The following is a 26,335-nucleotide window of genomic DNA, read 5'->3' as shown; positions in this document are numbered from 1 at the left end:
TAGAGAGGAGGAGGAGGAGGGCTGAGAGGAATGATTGTGTACAATCCTGGACTGCAGCCTTTGACCCAGTAACATCCTTTTCATTTAATGCTGATGTCCTTAAAATCCCACAGATGAAGATTATAACAATGCAACAGCCCTGGTGATCACCTTCCCTGTAAATAATTATCACAATGACACTGAGAAACTAAACAAAGTCTTGGCTTGGGAGAAAGTGTAAGTAGCACTTCACTGGATAACCTTTCTACTTATTTAATTCTAAGCATGTTAAACTTCTGTCATTCACATTCCTATAAACAGTGTTTAACTTCTACTCTCTCCTCCAGATTTGTTGATTTTCTGAAAAGTTATAATGATTCCAACCTGAGCATTTCATTCTCTTCTGAACGGAGTATTGAAGATGAAATAAATCGCGAGAGTAACAGTGATGTCAAAACGATACTCATCAGCTACATCATAATGTTCCTCTACATCTCCATTGCCTTGGGGCACGTAAGGAGCTGTGTGAATTGCCTGGTGAGTGAGGCAGGCAGACATTCTCATTGCTTTGTTGTTTGGGAGGGAAATCAGTTGGGCATTTGAAATGTTTTGGCAAAAACTACAATATAGATTCTTAAAAGGCAACAGTTCCTGGACTAGTAGTTTGCAGTAGTGATGGGCATGAGTTGTTGCTGTTTTGCTCCTGCATGCTTGCTAGTAATTTTGTGCTTCTAGCGTTGTCTTTCTGAATTGGTAAGCAAGCAATTACTCATACCCAGCTCGATGTGCTGGAATGTCATCTTGTCTCCAACTCCTCTAACCATCAGAGGTTGACATGCCACAGCTTCATGTCCCAGTTTTAATCAAAAAACAAAACTGTAGATGTTGGAAATCTAAAACCAATGCTGAGCAGGTCAGTTCATGTCTGGAGTGGGCAACTTGACACTTCAACACTCCGCAGATGCTGCCTAACCTGAGTGTTTTGTACAACTTAGTGACATTTGAACCAATTTGGAAGGATTTGAACCGGGAGTAGTTGAGGTGGGGACATGAGACTGTAGATGCTGGAATCTGGAGCAACAAACAGATTGCTGAAGAAATTCAATAGGTCTGGCAGCATCTCTGGAGGCAAAAGATAGTTGGTTGTTTTCAGGAAAAATTAACCAGGGGAGAAGAAACCCAGGTAAATGAGAACAGGTTAAGTGAACTCGGCCTTTTCTCCTTGGAGTGACAGAGGATGAGAGGTGACCTGATAAGTGTGTAAGATGATGAGAGGCATTGATTGTGTGGATAGTCGAGGCTTTTCCCAGGGCTGAAATGGTGGCCACAAGAGGATACAGGTTTAAGGTGCTGGGGAGTAGGTACAGAGGAGATGTCGGGTAAGTTTTTTTACTCAGTGGTGAGTGCATGGAATGGGCTGCCGGCAACGGTGGTGGAGGCTGATATGATAGGGTTGTTTAAGAGCCTTTTGGATAGGTACATGGAGCTGAGTAAAATAGAGGGCTATGGGTAAGCCTAGTAATTTCTAAGGTAGGGACATGTTCGGCACAGCTTTGTGGGCCAAAGGGCCTGAATTGTGCTGTAGGTTTTGTTTCTAAATGGGTATGTGGGTGATGGGTAGATGGAACTGGGTCAGCAAGGTGCTGTTGGGGCTCTCGAGAGGTGTTTCCTAAAGTTGTTGAGCTTCCATAATATCTACTTCTTGTTTTAAGTTGGTCAGATAGCCTCCTGATTTAAAATTGCCTAATAGAAGTGGATAAACTGTTTTCAGGAGTATTGTAGCTATGTAAATGCATGGTCAACTAACTAGAATTTTTTCAGGCATTAGCACTTTTACAACTTGGTTTATTATTGTCACATGTACCAAGATGCAGCGAAAAGCTTGGTTTTGGATGCCATGTGTAAAGGTAATTTCACAACACATCGAGGTAGTACAAAGGAGGAAAAAATGCAGAATGTTACAGTTAGAGAAAGTGCAGTAAGGTGCAAGGGCCACGACAATAGATTGAGGTAAAGAGTTCATCTTTAGTGTACAAGAGGTCTGTTCAGGAGTCTAACAGCAGGCTAGAAGCTATCCTTGAACACAGTGGTGTGTTTTCAAGTTTTATTCCACTTGAACTATTTTGCGTGTGTATAGTCTCGGTATAACTGAAGCTCACATCGAATCTCCTGGTAATTTAAGGCCCTGATGCACTGGGTCGACTTTATCCCCTGTGACTGCAGGTGACGCTCTCCCTCAGTCCTCCAGGTGTGAAGCTGTCACGTTCTGTCATGATGCTCAATGAGGTCTCCATGGCCCTGAGGTTGAGAACTTCAGTGTGTTCTACCCCAGTGGCTGGGCCCTCGTCCTGCAGATGTGCACACCTGTTCCACAGGAGAACTTCATTCCCATTTTATAGATAATATTACCAACCATCTTGACAGTCTTGTATTTACCAAATGTCTTTTGTAGGTGGACTCCAAGATTTCTCTGGGAATTGCTGGCATTGTGATTGTCCTGAGCTCGGTGGCCTGCTCCCTAGGGATCTTTAGTTATGCTGGGATCCCCCTCACGCTGATCGTGATTGAAGTAATCCCCTTCTTGGTGTTGGCAGTCGGCGTGGACAACATCTTCATCATTGTTCAGGCATTTAGGGTATTGCTGTTATCATTTTGTTTCCGGTTTTCCATGTGGTTAATTTGATCACGCACCTGATTACACACTCTTCTTCTCTCCTCTCCTCCCCGCAGAGAGACAAGCAGTTGCTCAATGAGTCACTTGACCAACAGATTGGCAGAGTTCTGGGTGAGGTGGCACCCAGTATATTCCTGTCATCCTTCTCTGAGACTGTGGCATTCTTCCTGGGTATGTGAGATGTGCTTGTATTCAAATGGTTGAGAGAATTGCATGAAGTTTTGTTCTTTATGAAAGCTTAAATACAAACAGGTTTAACTTGGAAACCAGATCAGGAAGTCAAATTTCTTGTGGTTCTAGGTGTGTACGTTGTTTTGTTTAATGGTGTCTGTTACTAGTTCAGTATGTGACAGAGGAAATGAAGTCTTTCTTAACCCTCTTCCACCCACCCCATCTGCCCATCACCCACACACCCCTCCCACTGGCCCCCTTCTCTCTCTTTCTCCTCCCCCCCACCCCCCCCCCCCCCCCACTGCCCACTGTTCCCATCTACCCCTCCCCACCTCTCCATCTGGTTCCAGGCTCCACCTTCCTCTCCTATCAGATCCCACCATCTGCAGCCCCCTGTCACCCCCACCTCTCACCTCCCAGCCTCTGTCGCTGCTCCCACTCCCCCCTCCCCCATCTGCCCGTCGCCCCCCTCCCCCTCACCAGGATCTGCCCCTCCCCGCCCCCTCACTCCACTCCTCCCCCTTGTTTGTTCTGTCCATCTCCCCTCTATCTTGCAGTCCAGGTGAAGGGTCTCAACCCAAAATGTTGACTGTTCATTTCCCTCCCCAGAAGCTGGCTGATCCACTGAGTTCCTTCAGCAGTTTTTTTTCCACTCTTAACCCAACCACTGACTTAATCCTCAAATGTAGAATTGTGCCTAATGCTTCACTGTAGGACCCTCTGTAGAATGGGAGGGGGGAAGGGCAGCATTCAACACTTAAATCTTTGGAAGGTAGCTTTTAAAGATGGTGTGACAGTTACCATGACACGTAGACCTGGCCATCAAGAAACTAAGGGGAATGTTTCCCGTCACTGGATCTATTGGCATTTTGTAGAGATGAAGCGATGATTGATCTTGAACACTTCATGTAGAATTGCTTCATGTAGACTTTTGAGGGAAGCCCAGTAGTAAACAACCTGCCCTCTCATTTGTCATTGGGAAACTTGGATACCTGCACTGCCTCGGTCACTGATGGATGGTGGCCCGTATCTGATCCTTGGCACATCCTTCCAGTCTGAGAGACTTGGTTTGTTCTGATTGTCTTCTAAGAATCACTAATCTTCAATCCATTCTAGCACCACGAACTCTTGTACACTAGCCCTTTTTAAAGTGCTGCCATCTTGGCCTTGGATACATTGCTGGTTGTTCCATCCTCTGACTTGTGGCTTTTACTGAGCCCAAATCCCCAGCAGCAGCAGGGTGTGCCCCAGCACTGCAGTGGCCTGAGGGTAGTTGGTGAATGCTCGCCTCATCAATGATGGTGGATGCAGAGATGAACAAACACCTTGGATATGGCACAATCCCAAAGTCAGTCAAGTTTATTGTCAGATGCACAAGTCCATGTGTGCACAGGTGCAATGAAAAACTTACTTGCAGGAGCATCACAGGCACAGAGCATCAGATAAGCAGCATTCACAAGAAAAACAAATTGTACACTTTACAAGAAAGAACACAATTAAGACAAAGTCCATTGTAGTGCAAAGTGGTCACAGTGTCACTATACTGAGGTAGCGAGTGGGGTTGTGCCGGTTGGTTCAAGAACCAAATGGTTGAAGGGAAGTATCTGTTCCTGAACCTGGTGGTGTGGGGACTTCAGGCTTCTGTACCTCCTGCCTGATGGGAGCTGCGAGAAGATGGCACGGCCCGGATGGTGGGGATCTTTGATAGATATTGCTGCCTTGAGACAGCACCTCGTGTAGATAAGTGGTGACAGATGTGCTGGTGATGTGTTGGGCAGAGTCCACTACTCTCTGCTGTGGCTTGCACTCCTGTGCATTTGGTTTCATTATCTTCAGACAGCAGGAACCCTCGGAGGCAGTAAACCGGAGAATAGGAACAGACATTGAGGGGCTGGTGGAATAGCAGGTACGTGGGAGATGAAAATTAATCCATAAATAGGAAGTCCTGCATAAAAGCCATCTAGGTTTGGAGGGCTATGGAACTAGCTCGCTAGGCAACAGACAGCATGGAAGAGTTGGGCTGTAGGGCCTGTTTCCATGCTGTGTGACTCTAAATGAGCAAAAGTCATTCTCTGGTTGAGAGCCAGGTTTTGATTTAAAAATAGATGCCTTGTACAATATCAAGGAAGTTGTGCTGAGCCCTTTTAAACACTAGCTTGACCACAACTGAGAACGTCCTCCATTTCTGAGTCGTGCTTTATAAAGATGAGGTGCAGAAGAGCTGGGGATATGGGACTTGGTTACATGGGCTCCGAGAGGACAGTTTTTCCATTCACAGGATCGAGGGGGAGCTCTTTAATGAAGGATTAAGTCAGGTGAAGCAACTGTCCTTTGGCGCAATCCCTCTGCCCATGGAGACCGGTGTTGGTTTATTATTGTCACTTGTACCGAGGTACAGTGAAAAGCTTGTCTTACAAACCGATCATACAGGTCAATTCATTACACAGTGCAGTTACATTGGGTTAGTACAGAGTGCATTGATGTAGTACAGGTAAAAACAATAACAGTACAGAGTAAAGTGTCGCAGCTACAGAGAAAGTGCAGTGCAATAAGGTGCAAGGTCACAACAAGGTAGATCGTGAAGTCAGAGTCCATCTCATTGTACAAGGGAACCGTTCAATAGTCTTATCACAGTGGGGTAGAAGCTGTCCTTAAGTCTGGTGGTACGTGCCCTCAGGCTCCTGTATCTTCTACCCGATGGAAGAGGGGAGGAGAGTGACCTGGGTGAGTGGGGTCGGCAAAAGTAACTTTACAAAAACCTTTTTGTGGAGTGGCAGGAATGCAGTGTTGGGAGTGGTGGAGGCAGATACTGTCCTCCAGGGTTGTGTGGAGGGCAGTGGTATTGGATGGGCTCTGCTCTAACCCTGGTTGTAGCTGATGATCTGGTCTCAGCTCTGTAACCTCTGCCTGGAGGATTTAAATGGAGCATAAACATCAGCTAATTAAACCAGACTTTGAATTTATTTCAGAAACATTTTTTATTTCCTTTCCAGGTTCCTTGTCCACGATGCCGGCAGTCCGCACCTTCTCCCTTTTTGCAGGAATGGCTGTGTTTATAGACTTCCTACTCCAGATATCCTGCTTTGTAAGTCTCTTTGGGCTGGATATCCGGCGACAAGAGGTGAGAAATTTCTCAGCGCTTGCCAATAGAGCACTACCTCCCCAAACTGCTGTCTAGCCACTGAGCTGCAGTTGTCCTTGGTGTTTGCTTGTTGGAAATCTAATGCCTTCTAGTTTAATGATGACCTGAGTATTACTTGTTTGCAACGTGTTAAGGTACTAACATTTTGTGATGCTTCATTGACAGAGTAATCGGATGGATATAGTGTGCTGTGTGAAACAAGAGGCGGTTCATACAGACTCTTCTGAAGAACTTCTCTTCAGATGCTTCAAGTACATCTATGCTCCGTTTTTATTAACGAACTGGGTGCGACCCATTGTAGTAAGTATCAGTGCAGAGCTTTGGAGGAATGTCACCAGCCCAACAGATGACTTTCGGCAGAGTACAATGTGGTGAATGTCACGTCCATGCAGTTCCAATAAACATCTGGAACATTTGCAGAAAGGGTAGAGTGCTGGGAATTTTGGCAACAAGCTTGCACATTAGTTGAGATTAATCAATAGAAAGGTGACTGGAAGGGATTATGGAGGTGGAGAGGTTTAAAGATGCAGAATTTTGACGTTTTTCAGTGAGCAAGTTGAGGGCAGGAGAGCTTTGGATTGGGATCCAGGTTACAGTGAGAACAGTCCTACCAGGAGGCCCTGGAGCGGCTGAATTCATGGATAAGCTGTTTGTAACCTGGCTCTGACCTTCTGTTAGTGGAAGGGTGGTTTTTGGATCGGACAGCAGAATGATGGCACAACCCCACTGCTGCAAACACTCCATCCTGGGACCACCTCCTGGGATGGAAGTGGGGACCAAGGGTTGGTTTGGGGATCAAAGGTGGTTGCTTCAGTTGGCAGGAAACCTCTGCTACTGCAAGAGTTGTCGGTGAAACCGGAGTGTCTTGGTGGGGCTTGCCATCAATGTGTGGTACCTGATGACTAGTCTTACTGGAGGCAGCATCTGAGAAATGCATCCAGGTCCTGGACACTGCCCTGAGGGGGGAGGGGGGGGTGGGTGTGGGTGCGGGGGGTCCAGAGACAGTTGTCTGGGTCCAATAATAAACCACATCTAGTTTTCAAATTTGCAATTGATGACAACTTTTGAAATTAATTTACTTTACAAAAAATTATGAAAATGTTGCTGACCTAAGATAATCCTCATTGTTACCTGTCCCATTGTCAACCATTGGCTATGCTGGTCACGTGGGTCTCGTTGTAATTCTGTCTGCTGGCTTCTAGACCATCCACTGTCACTGACTGTATCTGTAAACTCTCGCTCCCTAGATATCTGTATTTATTGCTGTCCTGTCATTCAGCATTGCTGTGGTAAACAAAGTTGAGATTGGGTTGAACCAGAGTTATTCGATGCCTGATGTAAGTACTGAGTGACTAAGCTATTTAACACCCTCTGTTACATTGGTGCGCTGCTAATTGAGTGACTTTCCTCCACCCAGGACTCGTATCTCCTGGATTACTTTGCCTCGATGAACAAGTACTTCCACGCAGGTCCCCCTGTCTACTTTGTGATTGAGGAGGGACATAATTATACCTCCTTTGAAGGGCAGAACTCGGTGTGCGGTGGTGTCGGCTGTAACAATGACTCCCTTGTCCAACAAGTCTACAATGCTGCATTGCTGAGCAACTAGTAAGTTCCCTCAGGACCTTTGTACCTGTGTGACACTGAAAACCTTGGCAACTGCCACTCGGTTTTTATCTGACAAACCATTACAGGAAACAAAACTGCAGACGCTGAGATCTGAAACAAAAACAAATGCTGGTGGAACTGTCAGGTGGCTTCTGAGGAAAGAACAGTTAATGTTCTGGGACTGGGACCCTTCCTCTGAACCCAGTGGAGGGGTTGGTTTCCAAGGCAGGTGGGGAGGGGTGAAGTGTAAGGACCATGTGGAGATTGGTTAAGGTGGATCGGGGATTAGGAGCATGAGTGCTGAATGTTGGCAAGGAATTTTGAAGAAAGGCTCGTGTATGATATTGGGGAAACTGAGACTGAAAAATTCAGTGTTCATTCCAGAGGGTTGCAAAGTGCCCAGATGGCAGGTGTTCTAGTTTAGGCTGGACTTCAGCACAGTGGTGGGGGAGGCCACAGATGGGTCAGCAAGGGACTGCAGCTGAGCATTGGTGGCTTGTCTCCCCTGCAGACAGTGTCAGTATTCTGTGAAGTGATTTCTCTGTGCAATGGGCTTCATTCAGAGAATCCTAAATTCAAGAGGCAATCATGGTTTGTTGATTTTGTACAGTAGACATTGGTCACTTGAAGTCACCTGGAAGTTCGGTCCTGGATTGAACTAACCTGCCGTCCTTTGATTTAAATGAATTTTGGAGCCAGTACACATCAGCAGACTGTAATGCATGTAACTGAAGCCCAATCCCTGCACTGACCAAGGTTCTTGGCATGTTCTCAGACCTGACAACATCTTCAGATGAAGTTGTATAAAGGCTGAGCACACCTACCTGGTCTCCCAGTGGATTTGGTAAAATCTTGTGCAATCTCTGTGTACAGCACAAACCTCCAGTGCAGAAGCCACCATTGTGCACTCTGCTGTTTTGACCCATGCTCTGTCCTGCAGGTTAATTGCATTTAATACCTTGCCTAACGTGAAGTTCCCTACCTCAGAGTGGTGTTCCCCTCCATCTACTTGTCTAGATACCTGCCCCCACCCACAATTTTGTAAACATGACTTGAAACATGTGCTGTGATTGGTTTGACTGGTTTTGAAATGCTTTCTTTGTCCTCAGCACAAAAATTGGTTTCCCACCATCTTCGTGGATCGACGATTACTTCGACTGGGTGAAGCCGCAGTCGACATGCTGCAGAGTCTACAATAACACGGAGAACTTCTGCAATGCAACAGGTAAAACCCCACAAAGTGGGCTGCTAATGAAACGACTTGACCTTCTCCCCACGAAGTTGGGGGTCATTTAGAAGCCAGTCTTACAACAGGCATGTGGAAAAGGTGCAGATCATTACTTCCCAATATTGGGAAAGGGTTGATGGGACTAGTAAATGACTGACCCGTACTGACCGATCACACCTCAGGCCTGTGGTGTGTTTGGGGGGTGGGGGAAGAGAGAATACAAAGGGAGAAATCACATCCTCAGTTGGATTGTCTGTGCACCAATCTAAACCTGCAAGTGCTTGGTTTGTGCCCACTTCTGGCTCTCCTGCCCACTCTGCAGGGCACTTCCAATCCGCCTCAGCATGGGTTTCATTTCCCCTGGAAGCAACATGTGCACAACCAACAGATCTGGTCAGTGTCACGGAGGTGGTGCCTCGCAGCTCTGGTGCTGTCTGTGTGGAATTTACACGTTCTACATGGATTTCCCCAGTGCTCACACTTCCTCCCACACCCCAAAGATGTGGGTTGTCAGTTACTTTCCCCAAGTGTGTGGGTGAGCAGCAGAAGGTGGGAGCGTAGACTACAGAAAATTACTGGGAGCTGGGGGTTGCTGAGCTGATGTGGGGGGGGAGGGGGGGTTTGTTTCACCAAATTCATCTCATGAAACAGCTGAGTATTTGACGTCATTTCACATCCATACTGAAGCACATGTCAAACAACTTGTGATTTAACCAGAGCTGCGACAAGGCACCACAGTGCCTGTGCTCTTGCGCAAGTTCTCTCCACTCCCCTCTCGCCACCATCTCCAGCCTGTAACTGCACCAACCACCTTCGCTGCAGGTGGCAGACAACAGTCACCATGCATATGTCCCAGACCTCCCTCTCCTAGTGGGCATGCTGCAGCAAAGACCTGATGAGATCCTGTTTGAAGTTTCTCTGGGTTAGCTGGTTCCTGATGCAATGTCCCTCCTGTGGGGGTTAATTCTGAGCCTTGTCTGTAGTGATGCGCTGGGATTGTAGTTTGCCTGGGATGTCCAGGTGTGAGTGGGTACACCTGACGGTGCAGAAGGGAAGATTAACTCTGCTCTCCCCTGCAGTTCGTGATCCAGAGTGTGTTCGCTGCCGTCCACTGACTCAAGAGGGGAAACAGAGACCGTACGGTGAAGACTTCATGATGTTTCTTCCCATGTTTCTGTCTGACAATCCCAATCCAAAATGTGGCAAAGGGTAAGGAGCATCCTTCAATAGATAAGGTGTCTTTTGGACAAAGTCATCTGACATGCTTGGACTTGAATTTCACGATTTGTTCAACTAGCCCAGTGTGCATTAGCTGTTAATGTTCAGTCGGTCCGTAAACCCAGGTTTGTGTGTGGTCGAGCTTGCTATTGCCATCAACAAAGGAAACACAGGTGTAAAGTGAGCCCCTTTGGCACATGCAACCAACATGTGTACAACTTGCTGCTTGGCCACTGCTGATGGCAAGTGAATCGTCCCGGTTCATTGGCTGCACTGGGGATATGAAGTACTGAAGCTGTACTCATCCAGACAAACCAGTATAAAGTTCAGGACCATGTAACACAAGTAACTGATTTGTAGCCCACTGCACAACACTCGTTGCTCCCACCACTAGTTAATGTGCCACCTATAACACACTGCAGCCATACCAAGGTAACACACTGCAGCACTCCAAACCAGTGACCTGTATCACTGAGCAGAAGGCACCTGCAATTCCCAACAAACTGCACACTGTCCTGCTGTGGGATACCATTCATTGGTCTATCTTGGTCTCATTTATACAAAGAATCCAATGTCTGAATTTTTAAGGTGGTTATAGGACTGGGAACTTATTGGAATTGTCAAAGATAGTCGTGGGCTGGGTTATCTTTCCACGTTAGTTAATACTGGATTAACTTGTCAAACTAGTCCTTCAGAATCTGTTTACAACAGCTACATGTGCTGTTACTAATTATTAGTCACCTGTACATCGAAACGGTGAAATGCCTTTTTGTGATAACAACAAAGTCTGAGAACGTGCTGGGGGCAGCCCGCGAGTGTCGCCACACTTCTGACGCCAACATAGCACGCCCACAACTTCCTAACCTATACGTCTTTGGAATGTGGGAGGAAATCGGAGCACCCGGAGGAAACCCACGCAGACACGGGGAGAACGTACAAGCTCCTTACAGACAGTGGCAGGAATTGAACCTGGGTTGCTGGTGCTGTAATGGCGTTATGCTAACTGCTACACTGCCATGCCTGCCCTCTGGTATTGGATCACTCAATAATGGGGAAAAGATATTGCTTGTCTACCCTATCTATGCCCCTCATAATCTTATACACTTCCAACAGATTGCCCCTCTGCCGCTCCAGAGAAAGGAGCCCAAGCTTGTCTAGCCTCTCCTGATAGCACGTGCCCTCTAATCCAGGCAGCATCCTAGTAAACCTCCTCTGCACCCTCTCCAAAGCCTCGACATCCTTCCTATAGTGAGGTGACCAGAATTGCACGCAATACCCCAAATGCGGCCTAACCAGAGTTCTATAGAGATGCATCATAATGTCTTGATTCGATTAATAAATGCAAGCATTCCATAAGCCGCCTTAACCACCCTGTCTACCTGTGTAGCCACTTTCAATGATTCATGGACTTGTACCCCAAGGTCTCTGCTCTTCAACACTGTTAAGGGTCTTGCCCTTGAGAATGTACTGCCTCTTGACATTAGTCCCACCAAAGTGCAACATCTCACATTTATCTGGGTTAAACTCCATCTGCCATTTCTCTGCCCACATCTGCAGCTGATCTATATCATGCTGTATCTGCCGCCAGTCTTCTACACTATTCACAACTTCACCAATCTCGGTATCGTCTGCAAACTTACTAACCCACCCATCAACATACTCATCCAGGTCACTTATGTACATCACAAACAGCAGAGGTCCCAGCACAGATCCCTGAGGAACACCACTACTCACAGGCCTCCAGCCTGAACAAGTCCCTTCAACCACCACCCTCTGTCTTCTGTGGGCAAGCCAGTTCTGGATCCACACAGCCAATTCTCCACTGACCCCAGGCATCTGAACTTGATCAACCTATTATGTGGGATCTTGTCAAATGCCTTACTGAAGTCCATATAGATGACATCCACAGCTCTACCTTCATCAATCTCTCTCGTCACCTTGTCCAAAAAAAATCAATCAGGTTAGTAAGACATGATCTGCCCCACACAAAGCCCTACTGGCTTTCCCTAATCAAGCCTCTGGATTCCAGATGCTCATATATCCTATCTCAGAACTTTCTCCAGCAATCTCCCTCAAAGTGATGTGAGACTCACTGGTCTCTAGTTCCCTGGATTTTCCTTTGTTCCTTAAATAGAGGAACAACATTAGCCACTCACCAGTCATCCGGGACCTCACCCGTGGTCAAAGAGGACATAGATACTGGTCAAGGCCCCAGCAATTTCCTTTCCTGCCTCCCTCAGTAACCTGGGGTGTATCTCATTGGGCCCTGGGGACTTATCCACGTTAATACTGTTTAGGAGACCTAACACTACCTCCTCCTTGACCTCTAAATGCTCTAACATGTTTCTGCCCTCAGTTCCAATTTCTGTGTCCTGTATGTCCCTTTACTGGGTAAATACTGAAGAGAAATACTCATACAGAACCTCACCCACATCCTCTGCATCCAAACATAGATTGCCTTCTTTATCCTTAAGTGGTCCTACCTTCTCCCTCACTTTCCTCTTATTCCTGACGTAGGTATAGAATGTCTTTGGATCCTCCTTAATCCTACTTGCCAAGGACTTTTCATGGCCCCTCCTTGCTTTCCTAATTTCTTGAGTACATTTTTAGCTTCTCTATAGTCTTCATGTGCTCTGTCTGATCCTAACTTCCAAAATGTAACTTCTAACTTCTACATACTTGTCCTTTTTTCTTCTTGATTAAGTTCCACACTTCTCTGGACATCCAAGGTTCCCTTATTTTGCCATTCATGTCCTTCTAATAGGGTACAGGACAGGTATGTCCCAATGCACTTGATCCTTAATACTTTCCACATGCTCAATGTGGACTTGCCAGCAAAAAGGTTTTCCCAAGTTTACTCTACCTAGTTCCTACCTTGTGCCTTCATAATTAGCCCTGCTCCAATTTAAAACCCTCCCGCTAGCACCATACGTGTCCTTATCTATAGCTGTCCTGAAAGTTAATGAGCTGTGGTCACTGTTCCCCAGTTGCTCACCCACTGATAAGTGAGACACCTGGCCAGGCTCATTACCCAACACCAGGTCCAGAATAGCCTCTCCCCTTGTTGGACTGTCAACATATTGATTTAAGAACCCCCTCTAATAAATTCTGCCCCATCTAACACCCTTGCACTAAAAAAGGTCCCAATTTATATCAGGAAAGTTAAGGTCTCCCATGACCACAACCCTGTAATTTTTACTCAATTCCCTAATCTGTTTGCATATCCGTTCCTCATTGTCCTGGTGGCTATTGGGAGGTCTATATACACTCCCAAGAGTGATTGCACCCTTCCTATTCCTGAGTTCTACCCATATAGACTGTGTCTGAGCCCTCCTGAGTCTCCCCAGAGCACAGCTGATATATTATCTCTAATTAGTATTGCAACTCCTCCCCCTCTTTTAACCCCCCCCCCCCCCCCCCCCCCCCATTCTTCCTAAAACTTCAAAACCCTAGTACATGGATCACCCACTCCTGTCCATCCCTCATCCAAGTCTCTGTACTGGCCACAACATCATAGTTCCATGTACTGATCCACTTGGGAAAAGAAACTTCCCGTCTACTTGTGGCGCAGGATCAACTTGATCACTTCCCCAAACTGATCTGGCTGCACAAGGCTCACTTTAGGTTAATGTCTGAAATGTACTGAGTGTTACACTCGTCACATTCTCCACCAGCCAGTACTTGCTCCACTGTTGATGTTGAAAGACTTTGTTCCAGAACTGGTGTGGACCCAAACATTGAGTAAGTGAACACTAGGAAGTGGTTGATGTGAAGCCTGTAATGTCAATGCTGGTCCCTGCAGTAAAGGTTGTACAGAGGATGAGCAACACTGCAGCATATCAATGGCACTACAGGATAGTGAACCCCCAAACACCATTTCCACATCAGGAGGTGAGAACATCAAAGGTTCTGTAATTACTTTTAAAGTTCTCTCGATCAGAAAACCATTCTATCTTGCCGAACACTAGTTTAACAAAGGGCTGTAGACCAAGAACCCTGCTGCCTATGCAAATTTGGCTGTGTCAATGTAACTGGAAGTGAATAGTGGCCCAACTGACCTGGCTGATCGGAGGGCAGGGAGTTGATCTTGGCACTGCATTACTGTCCTGGCTTGGATCTAGTCCAGTTTGTGGGCACCAAAAAGCTGTGACACAGAACAGATGGTTAATTGGAGCAAATGGGTCTCATGGGCAAAGGATGGGACAGAACACCAACAAAGATGGGAGCAGTGGAGGTCTGCGTACCCAATCGGCGGTGGACAGTCTAACGGGACGCTGACCATTCCATATCTAGGGTACAATTGGATGGAACCTGTTGCAGCAGTTCAAAGTCCTCATTGGTCTACATGGCACTGCAGGTCTGAGCACCACTTGGGGATGTCTTCCCTGAAGGGAGTGCAGTGGATTTGTATCAATGATGTCTGAACTCCAAGGGCTAAATTAGGAGATTACGGTGAGGTTGTTCTTGCCAATATGTGGGTTATGGGGTGATTGAAGCTATCAAGGCATTGGGACGGGAGAAGACTAACAATTTTCTGGTTGGAGTTGAGACTTGGGATCATAAATGGGCCTTTAGAGGTGCCTTAGGGAGGTGCTTCTGCACTGGGTGATTGTTCCAAGTTTCTGCCCAAACAATGAGACGGACTCCTGTCGTTTTGGGTCATGTATCTGAATAGCAGAACAGGACAAGGGCTATTGGCCTACTTGAGTTTGTTGAGCTGATGCAATCACTACCAGAACACCAGCAGGAGTTGTCCACTTTACTCTGCGTTCTCATTTGAGGTGGTGTCCGACCTGATCTCCAAACTCCACCCTCTGCCTTACCAGCACTCCAGTGACCCAGCTCTGCCTGGATGTACCTTGTGACATGCTGTTGAATCCTCTCCGGCACAGGACTTGCCTACCCTGTGATGATTCAAAGTAGCTAGTGCCTTGAAACTGGTCCCCCTCCCTCCCTCTCCCTCCCCTCCAATTCTACCCTCTGTCAGGGGAAATATTCTAGTCTCATCTAACCTGTCCAGCTGTAAACATCTTGAATACTCTGAACTTTCCCCTTGATCTTCCAGAGTAATGCCTGTTCTGCTTATCTCAGAAACATTTCCCTGTTACTAACACCATCGGAAAGATTGCCCTTGAGCTGTAGTTGAGTTGTACCTGAACTAAACACTGCGCTGTGAAGGGAAACCATGAATGTTTGGAAGGTGAAATGTTCCATGGATTGTTAACCAGTGTCTCCTCTCTGCAGTGGGCACGCAGCGTATGGATCTGCTGTGAAGCTGATTCGTAACAACACCGGTGTGGGTGCCACTTACTTTATGACGTATCACACTGTACTAAAAACATCTGCTGACTTCATTGCTGCTGCAAAGGAAGCTCGCATCATTGGGCAAAACATAACCAAATCCATGGGGATTTCGGAGAAAGGCTATCGAGTCTTCCCATACAGGTAACAACACTCCTTGTGTTGCCAATCACTTACCAGTCTTGACTGAATCTACATGTTAATTTGGCTCCAAAGACTGATGAAGGGTCTCAACCCAAAACATCAACCATTGCTCTACCTCCACAGATGCTGCTTGACCTGAGTTCCTCCCAGCAGTTTGTGTTTGCAATGATTCTGTTCACTTGCCACGGGATTAGAACTCTGGGAAGGTAACAAAGTCTATAGGTTCACCTGGTATGTAACTTGGGAAATGTGGCAGAGCTGTGAGATGACAAGGCTGTGCCAGCGCACAGGTTGGCAAATTCACCACAAGCTAAATAGACAGTTGAGGGTCCCGAGGGTCTGCAGTATTTGTGGAGAGCAGTTGATAATGGATGGACAGTTGCTGGTGCAGTTACCAAGGTGTTTGTGGGGGATGTTGGTGAGTACAGATTCCTTGAGGAATACTTGGTTAAGTGGAAGTAGGGAGAGGCTTGTGAAGGATAAATGCTGACTAGACCAGATAGTCTCGTGCACTGGTTCAGTGCTGCTCTGAGCAGACCAGTGGGTCCATTTCCCCTACATCAGTACCCTATAACTGTCACTTTGCTGGATGATACCAGGACCATTGTGTTGCTGTGCACTGTCCCTTCTCGATGGGTTTGAGACATTTGTACAGGGAATAGGCCCTTGGTTCACCTTGTCAATCATGACCAAGCACCCATGCAACAGTGCAGCACAGGAACAGGCCCTTCGGCCCACCATGTCTGTGCTAACCATGATTCCAAATTAAACTAATCCCATCTGCCTGCACATGATCCACATCCCTCCATTCCCTGCTGACAAATGTTGCTACTGGATCTATCTAATCTTTTCTTTCACATCCCCACCACCAATCTGCCACCCACCTACACTGGGACAATCTAGTGACCAATTCACCACTAGCCTGCACACTTTGGTACCTGGGGGGAGGCAGACGCCCAGGGAGAGGGAACCCATGTGGCTGCTGTCTCTGGAGATTGTACGTTCTCCCCATGACCAAGGTTGGGCTCTGGTATCCTTGCAATATTGTTTCACTAAGCTTGCATTGCAACTTTAAATGGCAGCAAAAAAAGTTTGAATTAAACATGGCATATTTAAAAAAAAATACAACATGATTATTCTGTGCCCATAAAAAGTTCAGATCCAGCAGCATCTGTGGGAAGAGGAAGTTAACGTTTTGGGTCAGAACTGGGAAGGAAACAAATAAGCTGCAGGAAGGGGCGGTGATGTCTCGGGTAAAGCCACGAGGGTAAGCTGTAAACAAGGAATCTGATTGGAGTGAGTGGAGCCAGTTAGTGAACACAGACAAAATGTAAGATGTAAAGATGCAAATGTTTTCAGTAATCAATGTTCTTGTTTTGCAGTGTGTTCTATGTATTTTATGAACAGTATTTCACAATTGTGTACGACACAATTTTCAACCTCTGCATGTCGCTGGGAGCAGTTTTTGTAGTGACCACAGTCCTGCTGGGCTATGAGCTCTGGTCTGCACTGATGGTGTGCATCACCATATCCATGATAATTACCAACATGTTTGGAGTTATGTGGTTGTGGGACATCAGCCTGAACGCAGTCTCGCTTGTAAATTTGGTCATGGTAAGTGGGCTCCTGGCATTGGATCAATATTGTACCAAGGGGGTGGAATGACCTTGGGGTTCCTTTAGCTTCTGGTATTGGAGTTGGTCACCTACACCAGCCCAAGGCGCTGCCAAAGAATGGACCACAACTAATTTTCCTGTCTAATCTTGGTTCAAAAACACTGCAGGAGGAACTCTGTGGTCAGGCAGCATCTGTGGAGGCAAAGGGGCAGTCAGTGTTTCAGGATGAAGCCCTGCAGGACTGAGGAGGTAGAGGGGAGATGGCCAGTATAGAGGTGAGGAGGGAGATGGAGCTGGGAGACGGTGGCTGCTGATGAAGGGCAGATGGAGCCGGGGAGAGACGGGCTGGAAGATGAGCTGGAATCTGGTAAGGAAGGTGATGTGGAACCAGAGGGGCAGGGAAATGACACTGGGTGATGGGAGGAAAGGAGCACGGTGTGGGTTACCTGAAATTGGAAAGAGCAGTGTTCGTACCATTGGGTTGTGGACTACCCGGGTGGAAGGAGGTGCTGTTCTTGCATTTGGTCAACCAAAATTCAGAACTAAAGCAGCAAATGGCGGTGGTGATCAGATTGGTTTAACCCCATGGATTTGTGGTGGCAGATCAGTAGGGACCTACAGTGAAGTTTTATACCCCCTTCCCTCCCTCCCTCCCTCCCTCCCCCCCCCCCCCGCCAATCTTCTCTCATTCCTATGGCCCCCCTCACCCCTTCTTCCCCTTCCCAAACCCTCATAACCTGCCCATCTATTGCCCACCTTATCCATGGTCCACTGCCCTCTACAGGATTCCTTCTTCGCTTCTCTTCTCTGCCCCGCCCCCCCCCCCCACCTTCACCTCTCACCTGGACTTGCCTGTCACCTGCCTGCGTGTGCTCCACCCCCTCCCCAATCACCTTATTCCAACTTCTGCCCTCTTCCTTTCCAGCCCTGATGAAGGGTCTTGGCCCGAAATGTCGACTGTTTATTTGGCTCCATAGATGCTACCTGACCTGCTGAGTTCCTCCAGCACTGTGTGGTGTTCCTCAGTGTGGTTGACTGCTATTGCTTTCTGGAAGTGACTCCAGGACATTTGATGACCAGTGATGTTTTGACCTGACACAACAATGTTGCATTTGGTGAGATTCAACTGCAGTCTTAATGCAGGCAAATGGGATTGGTGTAGATGGGCAGAAAGGTCAGCATGGGTGTGTTGGGCCGAAAGGCCTGTTTGTGCTGTGTGGCTGTGCACTGGAGGGGAATGTTGTTCCACACTGCTGACCAGCTGGGAAAGTGGGCTGAGAAATGGCAGATGAAATTTAATGCAGACTAGTGTGAGGTGGTGCACTTTGGGAGGACAAACCAGGGTGAGACTGACAGTGAATGGTAGGGCTCTGGGAATCTATCCTCTTTAGAGAGAAGGATTAGAGGTGTACAAGAGGCATAGAAAGAGTGGACAGTCAGAGACTTTCTCCCAGGGTGACAATGACTAACATGAGGAGGCATAATTTTAAGGTGATTGGAGGAAGGTATAAGGGGGATGTCAGGGGTATGTTTTTTTAGTGGTGGGTGCATGCAATGCACTGCTGGCAGAGATTGTGGGGGCAGATACATTAGGGGCACTTAAGACACTCTTGTATAGACATGTGAATGAAAGAAAAATAGGGGGCTATGTGGGAGGGAAGGGTTAGATAGATCTCAGAGCAGGATAAAATGTTGGCACAACATTGTGGGCTGAAGGACCTGTACTGTGCTGTAATGTTCTATGATTCCTTGAAAGTGGTGTCACAGGTAGATAGGGTCATAAAGAGAGCTTTTGGCACTTTGGCCTTCATAAATCAGGGCATTGAGCGCAGGAGTTGGGATGTTACATTGAAGTTGTAAAAGGCATTGGTGAGGCCAAATTTAGTGTTGTGTGCAGTTTTGGTCACCTACCTACAGAAAAGATGTCAATAAGCTTGAAAGTGCAGTGAAAATTTACACTGATGTTGCTGGGACTTGACCCGAGTTATAGGGAAAGGTTGAATAGGTTCGGACTTCATTCCCTGGAGCACAGGAGAATGAGGGGAGATCTTATAGAGGCATACAAAATTGAGGGGTATAGATAGGGTGAATGCATGCAGGCTTTTTCCCTCGGGTTGGGTGAGACTAGAACTAGAGGTCATAGGTTTAGGGTGAAAGGTGAAATATTTTGGGAATCTGAGGGGGAACTTGTTCACTCAGAAGGTGGTGCGAGTGTGGAACGAGCTGCCAGCAGAAGTGGTGGATGTGGGTTCAATTCAAATACTTGAGGTTTGGACAGGTGCATGGATGGGAGGGGTTCGGAGGGATATGGTCTGGGTGCAGGTAGATGGGACTAGGCAGAAGATCAGTCAGCATGGACTAGATGGGCTGAAGGGCCTGTTTCTGTGCTTTAGTACTCTATGCAGAGCTGTGGGTAGCTGGAGAGAGCAAATTTACTGCCCACTTTTACTGGTTCCTTCTTTGATTAATGCTCAAAGATCAAATAAAACAGACCATTTGTTGGCCTTTGAACCAGCTGTTGTGGTCGATTCCTGCACCTCTTCCTCTGCAGTCTTGGGTTGAAACTTCCCGTTAATGCCTTGTCTCTGGCCTATTCTGACCTGTCCTTTGAAATCCTTGTCTGTTTCCTCAGTTTTGGTCAGTGATGCTGCAGATCAGGGCACAACTTGGAGGCTTTAGATGGGGGGAGAAATGTTTCTGGAGCAACAAACATTGCTGTTATTTCTTTTCTAGTGTTGTGGTATTTCAGTGGAGTTCTGCAGCCACATAGTTCGAGCATTTTCTGTCAGTACAAAGAAAACCAGAGTGGACCGTGCAGAGGAAGCCCTGGCACATATGGGCAGCTCAGTAAGTAACCGGGCCACCAAATAACACCTAGCCCTGTAGTTTCTGGCTTAAACATAAAATTATTTGGGCTAATTAGAACTGTGCTGGAGGTTATTCTGGAAATTAATTTGCCTTTTGGTGGCTGCATCTCACAGATTTCATTCTCCTCCCCCTCCAGGTATACAGTGGCATCACACTGACCAAGTTTGGTGGGATTGTGGTCCTGGCTTTTGCTAAATCCCAGATTTTCCAGGTCTTCTACTTCAGGATGTATTTGGCAATTGTTGTCTTGGGAGCAGCTCATGGCCTTGTATTCCTTCCAGTGTTGCTTAGTTATATCGGTAAGACTGCCCAGAAGATTTTGTTTATGAAAATTGAGGCTTGTTCCCAAGGATTGGGGGGAAACAAGTGTATTAAATGCCCATTAGTTGTGAGTGAAATTTCTCAGTGTAACTTGGTAGCCATTTAAAGCACATCTCATTGGGCAAGTAATATCCAGCTGCTTCAATGTCACTATGGATTAATTGGCACTGCTGGGGATGGCACTGCTGAGCTGCTGTCACAACAGCTCCAATAACCCAGGTTCAGTCCTGAGCTCCAGTGCCTGTCTGTGTGGAGTCTGCACATTCTGTGGGTTCTGCCCCACATCCTTGGACTTGGCTGATGGGTTAATTGGCTGCTGTGAACTGCCCCTGGTGCAGATGAGTAATAAAATCTGGGGAGCTGTTGGAGTAAGGGGAGTGGTGTAACAGTGCTTGGTTGGGGCAGACTTGGGCATTTCCACACTGACACCAGGTATGAATTTCTCAGCTTTAGGATGAATCCATGTACAGCTTTGGATTTGTACAAACAATTGTACAATGTTGCTCAACTGTGATGTGTAATTGAGAGAATTTGTTTAGCAATTGACTTTAATGTTTTTTTTGTTTAGGACCACCTGTAAACAAAGGAAAAATTTCAGTTCTGCACGGTTACTACAAGGGTACAGAACGGGAGAGCCTGTTGAAATAAACTTGACTCCGAGCACCAGCTTTTGAATGAGGACCTTGCAGATCCTGATGGATTCTGAACTCTGCAGTTTAATGCAGAATGTCTTGGTCTTCCAAACTCAGGAAATTGGTTAGTTTGTTACTGCACAGACAACTATTTATTAATTCAAGTTCCAGTAGTTCCCAGTTTTGCTGGTTGGTAATCTTTATATAAAAAAAACATGTAAATCTGGCATTCAGTGAAATTTCCTCCAGTTGACAAGTTGTGAAATGAATGACACTGGTGAATGGCACTAATGAATTTTAATACATGCCAAATTGTATAGCTAATTTTTATGGTCTTTTTATTTAATAAAGTCAAACATTCAGTAGTACACTGCCTGGTCCCAAGCTCACACAGTCAGGCTCGTCAGAAGTGCTTGTTCTCCAAAAAGATTTTTAAAGTGGGCAATATGTTCTTCACAGTGCTCTCCTGAAAGGAAAAGAGAAGTCAGTGGGCCTCGATGGTCTTCAGCTGGATAGACATTTATAAAGACCGCTGTTGAATTCAGAGGAACATGTGACTGCTGTTGCTCTTTTTCTATGGGCTTGGGGGAAACTTCTCCCAAGGTCTATTGTGACTTAATGGGGTGGGGGAGAGAGATGCCACCAATGCTGTCTCTGCAAAATCCTCCCTTCTGGGCACATTGAATTAAGTTGATGCCTGTTGCCAATCTGTGATTTGGTTTTCTGTTTGTCTCCTTCCCAGTTCTCCTGAAGAACCTTTGACCTGAGCTCCAACTGCTTCTCTCCCCACAGACAGCCTGACCTGTTTCCAGCATTTTGTTTTGATTTTAGACCTCCAGCACTCCAGGCTTCTGGAGTGGGTGCTCTGTTCTGGGAGCGGATCACCCACTGGGTAGAGAGATGCTCAGTTTCTGAAATACGTTCCCATTCTCTCTGGAACCTGTGCTCAGTGGAGGGGATTCTACAATGGCATTGAGAACGTAGAGCTAGTCCACACATCAGCCCTGTGTAAGCAGAAGGAGCACAGCACCTTGAACAACTGTCCAGGTGCCTCCTGCCCCATCCATGGAAGAGTCTGCCAGTCCCACACTGGCCTTGGTGCCCAGAAAACCAGAACAGAAGCATGTTGCCCTCTGGCCTAAGGCAATGCTGGCAGTGACTGTCCAAGTCATTCCTCGTCCTTCCCATTTGTTCTCACTTGTATCTCAACCGTTCACATAACCAGGGGTAAGGATAGGAGCAGATGATGTGGGAAAGGTTTTAATTGGGGGAGGGCTAATTACGATGGTATTAGGCAGGATGCTGGGAGTGTAAATGGGGAATGGATGTTCTCAAAAATCTACAGAAGAAATGTGGAGGCTGTTTAGGGAACAGTTGCATGGATTTCTGGATAAGTTTGTCCCACTGAGTCAGGGAAAGGATGGTAGGGTGAAGGAACCATGGTTGACAAGAGGTGAGATATTTAGACAAGGAAGCATACTTGAGTTTTAGGAAGCAAAAATCGGGCAGGGCTCTTGAATTATTAGGTAGCCAGGAACGAGCTTAAGAAGGGACTTAAGAGAGCTAGAAGGGGACATGAGAAGGCTTCGAGTAGAATTAAAGAAAACCCCAAGGCATTCTACACAAGGAAGAGGATGACTAGAGTGAGGGTAGGACACTCGGTGGGGGGAGTTAAGGGGGAAACGTGGCTGGAGGTGGAGTAGGGGAGATCCTTAATGAATACTTTGCTTCAGTGTTCACTATGGTGAGAGACTTTGAATGTGAGGTTATGAAAGAGGTAGTGTTGGAGCTTCTGAAAAACATTAGGATAGATAAGTCCCTGGGACTGAACAGGATGTACTACAGGAGGTGAGGGAAGAGAATGCTGGGGTGTTAACTATTAAATCTGCATCTTCCCTGGCCACAGGAGTGGTACCAGAGGATTGGAGGATGGCAAATGTTTCCTTGTTCAAGAAAGGTAATGGGGATAAGCCTGGGAATTGTGATAGTCAGTGACTCTTGTGTCAGTGATGGGTAAGCTATTGGAGAGGACTCCAGGGACAGGATTTACAAGCATTTGAAGAAGAATAGTCTTATTAGGGACAGTGAGCATGGCTTTGTGAGGGACAGCTCGTGCATTATGAACATAAATGGGTTTTTTGAGGTGACAAAACAAATTGATGGTAGAGCGGTGGATGTGGTGTAGATGGACTTTACTAAAGTGTTTGACAAGATACCCCATGGCAGGCTCATCCAGAAAGTCATGAGGCATGGGATCCATGGAGATGGCTGTGTGGATTTGGAATTGGCTTGCCCACAGAAGGGAAAGGGTGGTAGTAGGAGAATATTCTGCCTGGAGGTCAGTGACCAGTAGTGTTCCGCATGGATCTGTTCTGGGACCCCTGCTCTTTGTGATTTTTGTGTTTGTTTAATGCAGATGAGGATGTGGAAGTTTGCAGATGACAAAGGTTGGAGGGGGTTGTGGATAGTGTAGCAGGTCGTAGGTTACAACAGGATATAGACAGGATGCAGAAGTGGCAGATGGAGTTCAATCCAGAACAATGAAGTGATACACTTTAGAAGTACTAACAAGGTGGAGTAAGAAGTTAATGGCAGGATTCTGAGAAGTGTGGAGGAACAGGGATCCATAGAGCCCTCAGTTGCCATGCAAGTTGATAGGGTGGTTACGAAGGCGTACGCTGTGTTGGCCTTCATTGATCGGGGGCTTGAGTTCAAGAGCCATGAGGTGATGTTGCAGCTCTATAAAACTTTGGTTAGACCACACTTGGGGTATTGTGTTCCGTTCTGGTTGCCTCATTGTAGGAAGGATGTGGAAGCTTTAGAGAAGGTGCAGATGAGATTTACCAGGTTGCTGCCTGGATTAGAGAACATATCCTATGAGGAAAGGTTGAGCGAGCTAGGGCTTTTCTCTTTGGAGCAATGCAGGATGAGAGGCAAATTGATAGAGGTGTATAAGATTGAGGGGCCTAGATCGGGTGGACATCCAGCACCTTTTCCCTAGGGCGGCAATGGCCAATAGCAGAGGACATCCGTTTGAGGTCAGGGGAGGAATGTTCAGGGGAGATGTCAAAGGTATGTTCTTTACACAGAGTGGTGGGTGCCTGGAACGCACTGCTGGGGGTGGTGGGAGAGGCTGATTACAATAGGGACATTTAAAAGGCTCTTAGATAGGCACATGGATGTATGAAAAATGGAGGGATATGGGCTGTGCAGGAGGGAAGGGTTCGATTGACTGTAGAGGTGGTGTTCATGTAGTTTGGCACAACATCGTGGGCTGAAGGGCCCATACTGTGCTGTACTGTTTTATGTTCTATTGTATTTCCTGCCATTGATTTGCATTTTCCATCACCAAACTGACCACTTGCTGCTTATAGCTCCCTCCTTGCTGTCAACCACAACCAAAGTTTGCTTCTGTACTGTAGAATGGAGTATACCTGGGCCACTGGGCTTGACCAGTCCATGTGTTTACACTCCAGTTTGAGCCTGGCCTAAATCTGTAACCTCCATCACTTCATCCACCCTGTGGAACTCACTATCCACTAAAGCACCCTCTTCCACTCGAACCCACTTGACCATGGATGCTTGTCCTTCCCTGATCTCAATCCTTAATTCCCTGACCCTTTGAATCACTGCATCCTCTCCACTGTGGCCTCTCAGCACCCAGAACTGTGGGCTAATGAGGGTTGGGATGGGATTTGCATGGAATACCTACTTCTATGCCTTTTTAGAAATGGACCATAGTGCTGTTTTTCCTTGCTAAGGGAAAATCTTGAAGTATTTTCTAAGTAAAGAAGGTAATGAGGAAAAGTAGGAACCAAAGGAGCGATCTGTGTGTAGCCAGAGGATAGCAGTGAGATGCTGGTGACTATAGATAAAGTAGTCATTCAAGGACAGTAGTGGAGAATTCAAGGGATGGTGACATTCTAGGATAGTGTTGTTGTAGTATTGGATGCCTTGGTGTTAATCCCCATGGTTGGAGCTGTATCCTAGACTGCTGTGAGAGGTAGTTGGGGTTCTAACTGATATGTTAAACCTTCCCAAGTACCAGAGCAGTGAATGTGGGAACTTGCTGCCCTTGAGTAAGGACACACTCAGTCTCAGTTTAATGATCCTCCCACAGATTTAGTACTGTCTCCTAGTTAAATTGCATTTTAATCAATGTTAAAGTGTGGGACTAGTACTGAATATCCACTGATAGCTACATTTTGCCATGACCCTGCATTCTCCTAAAACTATCTTTTTGTTGAATGCCTTTTGGGGAAAATCTTGATTCCATAAATGAAGGACAAAACTACCTTCAATATTTTAAGTCACAGACCCCTCATCAGCACTTGGTTTTTAATATTAAACCATTTTTCTTTTGCATTACACCCATCACTTAGAAGCACTGAGTTGATGCTCACCTGGGGTAAAGTGTGAACTTCCACGTAATCTTTGGTTCCTCTGCTCAAAGAACCTGAAGGTGGTGTAGAACACCAGCGCATCTCCGGTCTGCTTTGCTGCATCCAGGAACTTGCGGGCTGAGATGTTGTCGTGGCTGCCAACACTGCGAATAAACCTGAGTGCCCCCAGAACCTGGTGTTTGGAGAGCAGCACCTCAACAATCTCATCGTTGGCTGTAGAGAGTCGCTGTGATAACCCAGTCAGAACCAATTACAAATCATGGGACAGGCAGCACTGTTGTTCCTTCTACCCTGCTGACTTCTACATTACAAATGAATGCTCTAGGATACCATTACTACATGATGTCCTGCCACGTCCATCTCTACTTGCTTTATGCCCAGACTGATAGCCAGGAGACTCTCCCAGCCTATTATTCAGAGGTTTGAGCTCTGTGATACTGAACAAGGACAGTACTGATACTCCTGGCAGTGGCCTTTCCTGACCAGCAGCCACAGATCTGGACCAGAAAGGACAGGTAGAATCCCACACTGGAGACTGATTTAATTATGGATTTAAATTCCATGCAGAAGTAAATTCAGTCTTAAAGTGCTGTTTTGTCAATTTTCTTTGGTGTGAAGGTTCTCTCAGGAGCACAGAACAGGCCCTTTAGCCCATGATGTTGTGTCAAACTAATCCCTTCTGCCTACACAATGTCCGTCTCCCTCCATTCTCTGCACATTCTTCTATTCTTCTGTCTGTCAATCTGCCTCCACCACCCCTGGCAGCACATTCCAGGCACCCACCACTCTGTTTTAAAAACAAACACCCCCACATGCCTCCTTTGAATTTTCCCCCCTCACCCTAAATACATGCCCTCCAGTACTAGACATTTCTATCCTGGGGAAAAGATACTGTCTACTCTCTTTGCCTGTTGTAATTTTATAAACTTCTTTCAGGTCTCCCCTCTGCTGCTTCAGGGACAATGGTCTCAGCCTGTCCAGTCTCTCCTTATAAACTCAAGCCCTCCAGTCCTGGTAACATCCTTCTGAA

The 26,335-nt window shown here is 46.6% G+C and overlaps 2 protein-coding genes across 4 annotated transcripts in view; one reads left to right on the top strand and one right to left on the bottom strand.

Annotated features, from left to right (window-relative positions):
* npc1 (Niemann-Pick disease, type C1) overlaps positions 1-21,270 on the top strand; it is a 43,415-nt gene extending 22,145 nt beyond the window's left edge. Inside the window, exons 11-25 of the mRNA XM_052022735.1 lie at positions 114-216; positions 327-516; positions 2,432-2,614; positions 2,710-2,824; positions 5,818-5,945; positions 6,132-6,266; positions 7,214-7,303; positions 7,384-7,574; positions 8,684-8,799; positions 9,882-10,011; positions 15,265-15,465; positions 16,848-17,079; positions 19,815-19,928; positions 20,086-20,248; positions 20,839-21,270. Coding sequence (XP_051878695.1) covers positions 114-216; positions 327-516; positions 2,432-2,614; positions 2,710-2,824; positions 5,818-5,945; positions 6,132-6,266; positions 7,214-7,303; positions 7,384-7,574; positions 8,684-8,799; positions 9,882-10,011; positions 15,265-15,465; positions 16,848-17,079; positions 19,815-19,928; positions 20,086-20,248; positions 20,839-20,918 — 2,171 coding nt within the window. The 3' untranslated portion in view covers positions 20,919-21,270. The remainder of the gene's footprint in view (positions 1-113; positions 217-326; positions 517-2,431; positions 2,615-2,709; positions 2,825-5,817; positions 5,946-6,131; positions 6,267-7,213; positions 7,304-7,383; positions 7,575-8,683; positions 8,800-9,881; positions 10,012-15,264; positions 15,466-16,847; positions 17,080-19,814; positions 19,929-20,085; positions 20,249-20,838) is intronic.
* The window catches only part of rmc1 (regulator of MON1-CCZ1), a 51,111-nt gene continuing 45,807 nt past the window's right edge, over positions 21,032-26,335 (bottom strand). For 2 of the 3 annotated variants that reach the window (XM_052022736.1, XM_052022737.1), the window contains exons 19-20: positions 25,306-25,531; positions 21,032-21,368 (exon numbers count right to left, since the gene is read on the bottom strand). In XM_052022736.1, the coding sequence (XP_051878696.1) occupies positions 21,289-21,368; positions 25,306-25,531 (306 nt within the window). In that variant the 3' untranslated portion in view covers positions 21,032-21,288. The remainder of the gene's footprint in view (positions 21,369-25,305; positions 25,532-26,335) is intronic. The other variant, XM_052022738.1, reaches the window with a different exon arrangement.

The sequence above is a fragment of the Pristis pectinata genome, chromosome 9 (genome assembly GCF_009764475.1).
Source record: "Pristis pectinata isolate sPriPec2 chromosome 9, sPriPec2.1.pri, whole genome shotgun sequence".
Lineage (NCBI taxonomy): Eukaryota > Metazoa > Chordata > Chondrichthyes > Rhinopristiformes > Pristidae > Pristis > Pristis pectinata.
This window is presented reverse-complemented; position numbering and strand designations above follow the sequence as displayed.